The sequence below is a fragment of the Syngnathus scovelli genome, chromosome 17, assembly GCF_024217435.2.
Source record: "Syngnathus scovelli strain Florida chromosome 17, RoL_Ssco_1.2, whole genome shotgun sequence".
NCBI classification, from domain to species: domain Eukaryota; kingdom Metazoa; phylum Chordata; class Actinopteri; order Syngnathiformes; family Syngnathidae; genus Syngnathus; species Syngnathus scovelli.
In genome coordinates, this window is record NC_090863.1 from 6552665 (window position 1) to 6564654 (window position 11990).

The window sequence follows — 11990 nt, forward strand, 5'->3', positions numbered from 1 at the left end:
TCCTTGTATTCTGCAATGTGACAAGGAAGGGCATATTTGTTGACCTCTCCGCACTATTCTCAAAGGCCTCGGATGACCTTTTACAAGTAAACCAGTTAAATTGAACAAGCTAGGCTAAACAACAAATGAGGTAGATATGATCATGATTCTTGCGATTCGTCATCTAGAGTCCGAGATATCAGTCCGGATATCACGAACTCGCCCCACCCTCCCATTTTATGTGACGCGCAAACACACCATGAGAGTTTTTATGATGTTTTCACACATCATAAAATCTCAGTGCCCTTTGTAGTATCGCCACGTCCCCGCAGGGAGATAATAAAAGAAGGCAATTGTTTTAAGCTAACCAGACTCGATCAGGGTTTTATGGCCAGTCTGCCGTCCGTCCCACCAAGGAATTGGCATAATATTAACCTCTTTGGAATGGAAAGCATTTGATGAATGAATAAAAAGTATACTGGCTGATAAGAATGTCCCGTGTTCTCCCATTTGGGAAATGGGACATTTATCATGATTGCACTTGTTTACAAGCTTCTAAAAAGGTCGTATAAAACTTAATTCTCATATGGTATTATAAAACTTTATGCTCATATACTGTATGATAGCCTACATTTGAATTTTAGAAAAATTTGAATTTTGTAATCGAGATGCCTCAAGGGTCCGTGTCAAGTCACTGTGCGTTTCATTAATAGTTTTACGCAACAGCAGTGTTCATTTTAACTTCTATTTATCCCAATTTAAAGTGGACGCGCCATTTACAAAAGTGCTGAAAGAACATGATGTTTATCAGGCAGTCATTTCAAAACATAATTTTTATCTTAACTGCATCTGAAATCTTTGATAACACAGCACCGTTGAAGTGCTTAAGATAAGACGGAGAGGTTTTCCAAAGGTCGCCTTTTTGGTGCCGTTAGTGTTGTAATTTTGAATTTTACTCCCGCTCACACACTAGTTGGATGGAAAACATGAATCTTCCGATGCGAACTAGGTCAAGTTTTTCATTTAACAATTTAATTTTTGACACATAAAACAAATTTAGCCTTTCAGGTAGGTCCATTACTCGGATTTTCCCCAATTCAATCACATTTCACTTGACATCTCTAATCTTTTCAAAACGTTTAGTGCAAGTTTACACATCTTGCGGAGTGTAATTCATTGTCCTGAGGGGTTTGTGTTTATGAAAGAGAGCTGTTCGAGGGAGGCAGCGACGGGGGGCAAGGGGGTGGGGTCGTCACTGGGGCGGGGGCACACAGGGGCGGGTGCGCACTGCTAACAAGAGTAGGATGTAATTCAGCATGTTTTGTCAGATGCCATTTGGATATTTATGTAGAGGCACTTAAGGTCAAAAAGAGAAATCAAATTTGACAAGAAAACACTTTCAGCGAAAAGAAAAAAAAATGTAAGAAAAAAAAATGATGATGTTAGGAAGAAAACAAGGCAATAAAAACTTGTGTGGAACTGTACCATTCATTTCTCATTTTATGATTTAAGGCGGTGTTTTGCAAAATATTATTAAGGTAATATTAAGAAAAAAAACTGATATGCAAGATAATATTACCGTTGAAATTTTTGGCTTTTGGATAAAAGTAACGGCCACCCAGGGTGAAGCATTGTATATTGGTAGTGAGGGAGCGGTGGCGCAAGTGACGACAAGAAGCCCCCCGATGCCCTTCGGCAGGATGTTGATGAGGAAACAACAATAAAGGATACCACCGTCAGCGGGTGCCCTGTGACGACTGAGCGAGGAAGCCGTAAACTGTCAGGGTTACAATAGAGCGTCACAACACAGCGTCCCTGGTGGAGAGAACCAGACGACACGGTGCCTCTCGTGAACTCATTTGAACTCTGTTGCTAGCCAAAACAGCAGCCTAAAGATACCACTGCACGGCAGCATATCACTTTTTCTAAGTAAACCCCCCTCAATATAGTGTTTTTGGTATCAAAGTGGCACCAAAGCACTACTTTTGTTGAAACGTCAACATGGTTCCTTAGGACCCATATGCCACAAGGTGGCGCCAAATCCAAACTAACCTGGCATTGAGTTGAAGGTTGACCGAGGTTATTTTCCCTCATCTTTTTTGTGCTACCCACCATCTTGTTTTTGTTACTTTTTTTTTTTTTTTGCCAAAAGAGACGGAAGACACTGTCCGGTATTTGTTGCTGATGAGGACACATTGGAGCAATTAGTACAATGAGTCCCCGCCGCCTGTCACAGGCAGTTTTGCGGGTCGCTGCATTTCAGAGTGGTCGGCGCTCCTCCGCCTTTAACCCCTCGCTCTGTTCGCTCACCCGTCGTCGTATGGCCGGAAAAATCTGCAAAACAACACACGGTGTCCCTCACTGTGTCATTTTTTTTTTTCTTTTCTGATCTGACCACTGCGGGTTAACTCGGTCGTACGTTTAGAAACTTGTGAAATGCTGGCTGGCGTAGTTATAGATTTTATTTGTAATGCAGTGTACATTTCAAACAAATCTCAAAGTGCTACAGAGAGTTTAAACACAAAGAAAAAATTCTGACAAGCTTTGGGAGGGGCGGGGGTCACGATTAACTCTGATGTTGCATGACTCATAAAGTCACATGCAACATGTCGTCCTTGAAGTGTGACCACACACCTTCGCACTCGCCAATCAGTTCCACCAAATCGGTGTCCGGCAAATGCAAAACGTCCCGCGTCAGAATCAGGGGAGCTCCAGGTGTAGGCGACTGCTCCTTTCTCAAGTGTTGACGTTTCACCTCGTTTCTCTCTGGCTCCACCGAGCAACACCACATGTAATAAGTATTTAGCGCTCGTCCTTGCGGTTAATGAGTGACTACTTTTGTTCTGCCGATTATTTATTTTTGCCCAACTGTCACCGAAATGTTTTTCAGCACGAGACTTATTTAACAAGTTCTGTTTTGGACTTTTTGAGACAGTGACAGGGTTTCAAGCTCGCTATCACGAGGCAGGATTCTCTGTGAGTTTTGGAGTTTACTGGGAGGTGCTGGGTGAGAAGGGGGAGGAGGAGGTCTTTGCAATTCCTCATTAATTCACTGTGGCCCTTTCAGTTTTTTAAAGCCCGCCCATTGACCATTATCAGTCCTCGGGCCTTAAATACGCCGCTTGCTTTTTGCCTGCGCATACGCAGGCACGCACGTACGTACATTTTGCAGCCACGCATCACCATGAGGGAGTTCAAGAGCAAAGCCTTCTGGAGGGCCGTCTTGGCCGAGCTGGTGGGCATGACCCTGTTCATTTTTCTCAGCATCGCGGCGGCCATAGGCAAGCCAGGCGACCCGGGTCAAGAGGTCAAGGTGTCGCTGGCCTTTGGGCTGGCCATTGCCACGCTGGCGCAGAGCCTGGGTCACATCAGCGGCGCCCACCTCAACCCGGCCGTCACGCTGGGTATGCTCGCCAGCTGCCAGATCAGTCTCTTCCGGGCTTTCATGTACATCGTGGCCCAGTTGTTGGGCTCCACCCTCGCCAGCGGCATTCTGTACGGAGTACGCCCCGCAGCCAACGACAAGCTGGGCCTCAATGAGGTAAGCGTCGAAAAAAAACAACTACTGGAATTAATAAATAGTTCATTTGTTTTTTAAATTTTCTCAAGTGGTTGCAAAAAATTAAAATCATCTGGATCCAGCTGCATTTTTTAAGAATTTTTCATCTAAATCCATGTAAAAATTTGCTAGTTATTTTATTATAAATGAAAATTATATTGGAAACGTTGAGTGTTAATGCTACCAGAAGAAAGTAAAAATAAATTGTAACCTTAACAGGGAAAAAAAAAAGATGTATAATTTTAAATTTAGAATAGAGCTATATATTTTACAAGGGTTTTTGTAACCTCGAGAGGATACGTCAGCATTTTAAAATGTAAAAAAATCGAAATTTACAAGGGAAAAATACTTTTTAGTTTGAGGGAAAAATATTTTGGTTTTATGCAATTTTTTTTTACTTTAAAAGTTATAGTTTTACTTGAAAAAAATGGTTTTATTTGAAGTAAATACTGCTAATATTTAAATGGTAAAGTTGCCCTTTTCATAAGACTACGTAAAACAATTACATTTTACAAGGTTTTGTTTTTGGCTACAAAAAAGATGTGCAACCTGTAGCTCTTGGGCCAAATATGGCCCACAAGAGTATTTGATTGGGCCAAGCATGCAGTTGTCCAAACCAGTCAAATCAGTCCTAAATAACAAATTGAGTATGGCCTTGGTTCCTCAGTTCTGCTGTTATTCATTAAACCACCTCTGAGTTAAAGTCCCTGCAGCTTGTGCAGCCTCCAGTATCAGCATCTGGCACGGCGAGATAACTACCCACTGCATATGTTAGTAGCAGCACGAGAAACCAACTAACTGGATCTTGTATTTTTTTTTTTTTTTTTTTCAGCTGGCTGGCGTCACCCCCAGCCAGGGCGTGGGCATCGAGCTCCTGGCAACCTTCCAGCTGGTGCTGTGTGTCATTGCCGTGACTGATAAACGCAGGCGTGACGTCACCGGCTCGGCACCCTTGGCCATAGGCCTCTCCGTGTGCCTGGGACATTTGGCGGCGGTGAGTTTGCATCTTGTCGAGGGGAAATAAAAAAGTTGGACGCTGAATTTATTTTATTTTTTTTATGTTTGGGTGCTTCCAGATCAGCTACACGGGTTGCAGCATCAACCCCGCACGCACCTTTGGTCCGGCTTTGGTCCTGAATAACTTCACCAACCATTGGGTACGTGAGATATTTTTAATTGGGACTGTTTTGTGACACTTTCGAGCCACTGATTTGAGTCATGATGGAATAAGATCACATGCAAGTCAGGCTGTAATTATTATCTCTGCATTATGTACAATTTTAAACTCGTCATCGGAATCGACCTCACCAATCCACTGCAGGTTGATACGATGACATCAAATCGCACGTTCCACCCGCACGTGATGTCACAAATGAAGCTTTATTTTGATTGGGTTGCACGTGTGACTGCATTTCGTCCCTTGATGTGAGGTGGTGTATTGTCTGACATCTTTAACCCAGTTGAAAATGAATATAAAAGATGTATTTTAATTGCTCTCATTACTTTACGCGCGGAACGGAATTGACCCCAGCGAATCCCACCACAGGTGTTCTGGGTCGGGCCTATGTGCGGCGGCGTGGCGGCAGCCATCGTTTACGACTTCCTGCTCTCGCCCAAGATGGACGACTTCCCCGATCGGGTAAGGGTGCTGGTGAGCGGCCCCGTGGACGACTACGACGTCAACGGCCCCAACGACGCCTCAGCGGTGGAAATGTCCTCCAAGTAGTGGGCGGAGCATGTGGCTTGCCCTTGTAAAATGGATAAAAAAGAAAGCTGATTTAGCGTAATCTCATTTTGGGAGCTGCAAAGGTCTTTGTAGCGCGCTCACACACACATTCACACACGCTTGTACTTGCACCAATCGTATCAGCGTGTGTTGAAATGTTCTCCCATTATCAGTATTCTGTATGTCGTGCTGTTATTTTTGTATTCATATATGTGCATTTATCACTTTTCCCTCTATGATATTGAAGTCACCTTTTTTAAAAAAAAAATAAAACACTTGTTGTTTCACTTAAACTTTTTTTGTTGTTTCTTTAGTAGGTTACAGTTTGTTATTGTGGTTTGCGATGGAGGTGAAAGGGGGCCCCGGCCGGGGGGCTTTCTGGAATATTTCCAGTTGGCAAAACGAATTCATCAATGGCCAGATTAACCCTTTTAGCGGGGCCCGCTCGGGGGAAGATTTTCTCTTGGGGCCTCCCCAGCGACTCTTCACTCGCTGTTTTAGGATCCTAGTCTATATTTGATGCCCAAATAATGAACCGATCATATTCGACTGATGCAGGTTGTCTCAATACTTGTCCTTGAGTGTCATATCTCTCATTGATAAAATGTTCCTTCTGCAGGACTTGAGTGATAGTCAACAGTCGGTTGAACGTGTTCATAAATGGCTTATCCTCCTCACCAAGCTTCCTTGAACCAGCTCAGGAAGGCTCCCTTATGATGTGAGAGGATGTGTTCTGGAGCACGGAGGCGTTCCATTCAAACATTCAAACTGAACACAGGGCTCCATAGTAGCTTTGAAAAAATAAGGAATTCAAAAATAAGCCAATGTGCAGATGAACGCTTAACAACAAAGGCCATTGGGGCGCTCGCTCCGGAATAGCCATTGGAAGGAGTTGGAGCGAGCGACTGCTTCCCCGCCCACAGTGTGCTGGATCTTATACCAAGGGGGTCTGGTTCCACTGGCCAGCCTTCAAAACTGCCTACCCCCGGGAAGGCTTACTAATGGCTATTCAGTCTCTGAGGATGGTTTGATACCATGGTGATTTTTAGTTCATTTCAAAATAGTGACAAATTCACAAACAAAAACTTTTGAGTTGGTTACCGCTTTTGTACTTTGATCAAATGTAATGGGCAACCTTCCGACGCGGGGGGGGGGGGGGGGGGTCCTTTTGACAATTCTCAGAAGCCGTTGGCATCCCTCCAGCCCTCCACTGCCAAAGTCCACTGGGTCTTGGGCCTTTATCAATTTTTACATTCATTTTTATATCTGCTGCTGCTCAAGTTTCCCTGTTTCTGTCAATTATTCAAATTTGTATTAAAAAAAGTTCAACATAAGATAACTTTTTTTTAATTAATTTTGATTTTTTTTACATTAGATGCATAATGAAAACACAGCATAGCAATTGCTATTTTAAAACAAAAGGCATGGTGCGTTTTATTTTGCCCTTAGTGCCAAAAAATACTAAATGCCCTTTTGACCCCACCAAACTACATTGCCCTCTGCCCAAACAAGACAAATGGAGATTGGTTTCCTTGTCATGAATTCAAAAGGCTTCCTTTCTGTCACAGTAGCATGGAACCAATGTGTCCACTTCAAGGCCAGACAGAAAATCTGTGAGAAAAACTCTTAACCAAGCATTTGTGGCTTCCTGTTCTGTGGGTGGCTGGAAGTGTTTGTTTGGGGTTTAGGGTAAGGGTTAGGTTTGGTTAGGGTAGGGTTTGGGGTTAGAGTTAAGGTAGTGTGTTGAGTCTGTTGTGATACTGTCCAGCCACTATTTGCAAGGCCTTACTTTTGCTGGGATTTGGTTTTAGTCAACTCCAGTGTCTTACAGCTACTACTCTGTGCACTCCAAAGGAGTTTTTGTCTCCCTTTAAAAAACAACAATATGAACAAAGACATCCCGTAAATCTGCAGGTGCATTGTGGTCACTTCCAAACAGTATTTTACAATTGCAGCTGCCCAGTAAAAGTAGACGCAAGCAGCGGAAAAGCAAAAGACCGAGGAAGGCTTTCATCCATTCATGCTGTATACTTTAAGTTACTACTGTTGCCATGACAACAAGACTTTACTCCTGATGGTTGCCCTGCTTAATGGGCAGAATATTAACACATCTGTGAAAGTGGCAACAGCCATGAACATTGAAGCAAATGTAACATTTTAACCTTCAAAAGTCCTGTAGTCAGTAAGTAAGTCATGTTAAGTGAGCAATGAAAGCTAATCATTAAATAACTTTCCAATGACTTTGGGAGCATTTCTCAACACTTGTCATTTCACCGCAATATGTGGAAGACTTAACTCATTCATTTCGAACAAACTGTCGCCGGTTCTTCTGGATCAATATCGCTGTATGTTTTGTTTCCAGATTTGTTTTGCACTTATGCCCCTTATGGCCGTGATATGACTCAAAACATCTTCACATGATGTTATATGCCGTGTGACCGCCTAATTCCTTCAGTATGCTCAGTGAGGTTGGAGCAATGCGTTGGCAAACTTGTTTTGCAGTTTAGCCTCCACCGAAGGCACAATGCTCTTTTTGTTGGCCCGCACTTGTTTTGTCCCAGAGTGTCATTCCGCAAATGATTTGGGCCCTGGGACTGTAGAGCCTGATAATTGCCAGGCCAGGAGAAACATTGGACCGTGTTGGGAGATGCTCTCATTATATGAATCTAGAATAACAAAGCAGTGAGAAAACAAAGAGAGAGAGAGAGAAAGACAGAGAGGAGAGAGAGCAAGAGAGAGAATTATTTATAAATTAATTAATTAATTATTGATTATTAATGAATTAATTATAATCTTAATGATTTTTCATGCTAGGGCCCCCTGGTGGAGATATGGTGCATGTCCCATTTAAAAACAAAAACATAAAACAAAGCTGGTCAAATTTGAGAAAGGCGGCCTGATCTCATTCGCCAGAGAACATTTTCTGAAAATGAGGAATTTTTTTCCCCTCTAATAGTCCGATCTTTCTCGTGTGTAATTCTGTCTGATGCTTTTTTTCCCATCTTGCAATACACCGATTTTATGCTCATTGGATTGTAATATTTTTCAAATGTTTTACTTAAAATGTTTATTCAGATTTTCTCTAGCAGGTTCACTACTTGTAAAATTTACATTTTCTTTCTTTTAATACCTTTTTCGCTGAATTCCAATTTCCTCAAAAACTCTGTTCTATTCACTTCCCCTAAAACTTTATTGCATCTGGATTTTATTTTTACGAATTGTTTAGTCATTTCTTTCCAAGTAATGTTACACATTTTTATTTGTCATTTTATTCCAAGTAACATTACAATATTTCATTTGAGACGTAGTCCCCCCCCGCGCTCCCACGTGTTCAAGGTACCAATGAATTCCTAACTGTGAGCCACCAGTACTGACAATAATATTTTTTAAAAAGAAAATTAATAATAATTGCATGACTAATGTAAAGAGATAAGCAAGCCGACTGATTGAACAATGAGGAGTCGATCTGGATAAAATCAAATGTTTGCAAGAGAACGTGTTTTATTTTGCTGCCACCGTGTGGTCAAAAATGCCACCATGTTATTTTGCCGAATGTGTTTTACTGTGCATCTCCAACAAGGTTAAGAACCACAGCTTTAAGGTCAAAGAAAGAAAAACAGGCTGTAGAAACAAGTCTCCACTAGATGGCGATAAAAGACAAGGAACTGTGTGAGCAAGCACTCACTTCTCACTTATTTAATTTGGGGCAAAAAAAACCCCCTCTAATCTATCTGAAAAGTGCAGTAGACAGAAATGGGAATCATAAGCAATGAAACAAATAAAAAGTGTGTGTGTGTGTGCGTGTGCGTGTGCGTGTGTGTGTGTGTGTCTTAATGACTAAGTGCAGCTTTTAAGTTTGCCTTATGTAAATGTAAGGTGGCAGCAGCAGCCGCTTCAGCATAACAAAAGGGCACCTGAGTGCTTTTGCTAAAAGGCTGCAATGATGAATATTAATATATAATATATGAATATCACGCGGCGCACCTGATGTTCATTTTGCTTTTTCCCCCTCCAATAATTTCCACTGAAAGACATAAAATGTCTTTTGCAAAAACACAAAGTAAATTGGGACAATAATAATGATGGAGCCAATTTTGTTTCCTTGGCTTAAATTCTTATTTTTTGTTTAAAATTTGCTGGTCTTGGGCCATGGACTTTTATTTGACAAAGCCTTTGGTCACCTGGTTAATCACCTGATCAGGTAAAGATGGCTGCTCCCACTTGGTAGTTAGTGTCAGCCAGTCTCAGTTAGACAAAGAAAAAAGATAGTAGTGATATTGTTTGTTACCGCTTCAAACTACTTCAAGCCTCCTCCAAGCTTGTATTTTTCTGGAACTTGAAAACTTTGGACTTAGAAAACAAACTTTAGTTTACTTCTTGGAACCCTTTATGTTGAAACAGTAGTTGGATTACAAACAATTCGGATTTGCAACTGCTTTACCTGCCTGCCTGCCTGCCTGCCATTGCCTCTCTCCCTCTGCCTGCATGCCTGCTTGCCTCCATTTTGGACATTCTACCTCCATCTTCAGAAAGGTATGAGCTGTACACAGTGTTTTAAGATGAGCGTGTGACAAGAACTATACAACATCTAACTTTTGAAATTTAAACTGAACTGAAAGTGACACTCACAAATAGAGGACAAAGAAGTTTTTATCAGCAAGGTGAGCAAGACTTTACAACAAAACTCAACAAGGGCTCATGAAATTTGCAACATGTTTATGGCTTTAATTAAAGGGCACACAATTGCTCTCTCTCTCTCTCTCTCTCTCTCTCTCTCTCTCTCTCTCTCTCTCTCTCTCGCTCTCTCTCTCTCTCTCTCGCCCTCTCTCCCTCGCCCTCTCTCTCCCTCGCCCTCTCTCTCCCTCGCCCTCTCTCTCCCTCGCCCTCTCCCCCTCGCACACACACACACACACACACACACACAAATAAGTGAGTGCCAGTGGGTGTGTTAAAAGTAAAAGCAAAATTCAAACAATAACTGAAATAACACCAAACTGTTCAAATGTTATAAGTTAAATAAACAGAAAACACAAGCAATATAAAACCATTTTCTGTACCAAACAACTACCAAAAAACAAAACAATAAAAACAACAACCTCATCCTTCATAAAGAATTTCCCCAGACAAACGACCCAACTTTGTATTTCCGGTTTCCAGCTGTTGTCCAAATCCGGTTGCCTGGCAACCACATCAACTCCCTGATGTACCGCCACCACCTCATTTTTGTGAAAGCTGGTTTTAGCTCCAAAATGTAGCTGACAACTTCCCTGGAAGCACTTTTCACTTGAAAGGACGTCATTAAGAGCTCATCTTCGGAGGAGACTTATGATAAAGAACCCCCCCACCCCACCCAGAGGCAGCGATTCCCTAAATCCTCTTTTCAGCCGCTTGAGTTAAAGTGTCGCTGTCAGCAGCACCTGCATGCACACACACGCACACACACACACACACTCACACACCTGGCTTTAAATACATCCATTTGCAAATGTATTATTCATGCGGCCCGACAAGCACTTAATGTATTTTTACCTGATATTTAATGCATTGCACCCCAGCAGCATGCTGAGACATGTTGTGTAATAATAGCTCGCCTACATGTCATCAAACATCTCACACGCTGCAAATATTCCCAGAAAAACTTGAGCATCCCAAAAAGATCAGGCAAGACTCGTTTTCAAGTGTGGATTAATAAAATGCAAGCAAACACTTTCAAATGGAGCAGCTTGCATACAGCGGGTTTTTCCGCCTCACAGTTAGGAGGGTGTGGGTTCGATTCCACCTCTGGCCCTCCCCGTGTGGAGTTTGCATGTTCTCCCCGTGCCTGAGTGGGTTTTCTCCAGGCACTTTGGTTTCCTCCCACATCCCAAAAACATGCTTGGTAGGCCGATTGAGCACTCCAAATTGCCCCTAGGTGAGAGCGGGAGTGCGTATGGTTGTTCATCTCTGAGTGCCCTGTGATTGGCTGGCAACCGGTTCAGGGTGTCCCCCGCCTACTGCCCAATGATAGCTGGGATTGGCTCCAGCATGCCCATCACCCCCGTGGGGACAAGCGGTACAGAAAATTGATAGATCGACCTTATTCCTACGCCGTTTCAGTCGGGATGCTTAAAATAAGTACGCTTGCAAAAGTCATCAACACCAACCTGACTTTTATTTGCTATTGTGGTGAATTGGTGCTCAGCTGGTCCTCAGGAACACGAGGTGGCAGGTGGCTGGCTCGGGGAAGGAAAACTTCAGTGACACACGGCTGATTGGGAAAAATATTTTATTCAACAGAAAAACGCCCAGAAAAATGTCAAGTGCGCGCCCTGAGTCTTCCGGTCGTCCCCCTTTTATACCGGTTGATACAAAGCTCACTACTCTGTCCGGCAAACCTTATATGGTCTTCCTAGGATGTTTTTATGAGTACATGCACCTGCATCCTGTGTCTTCTGGTCGACATTCCTGGAGCCAAGGCCGACATCTTGTACCAGACTCTGCTATCTCGTAGCCTTGGCCAGTGTCTGGCCTGATACAAAAACAAGGCCTCAACAATAAGAGTAAGAGAATAAGAGCAGAATGAGAGTACACTGATGAAAATATAATACGAGGCAAGTTGCTCCTGCACGTATTTGCCAGCACGCTATGTGATGAGCGACGGTGTCAAGGCAGCATCGAGCGACTCGTGTTGTTGCACCCTGCGGGAGGTATCTCATCTCATTGCGGGACTCCTCTAATGACAAAGCC

At 42.8% G+C, this 11990-nt stretch overlaps 1 protein-coding gene across 1 annotated transcript; it reads left to right on the forward strand.

Moving 5' to 3' along the window:
• Positions 1-2574: 2574 nt before the first annotated feature.
• LOC125984645 (aquaporin-1) lies at positions 2575-5557 on the forward strand. Its single transcript, XM_049746696.2, has 4 exons — positions 2575-3520; positions 4371-4532; positions 4615-4695; positions 5085-5557. Exons 1-4 carry the CDS (start codon positions 3164-3166, stop codon positions 5262-5264), a joined length of 780 nt encoding a protein of 259 aa, XP_049602653.1. The 5' UTR covers positions 2575-3163; the 3' UTR covers positions 5265-5557.
• Positions 5558-11990: the final 6433 nt, after the last annotated feature.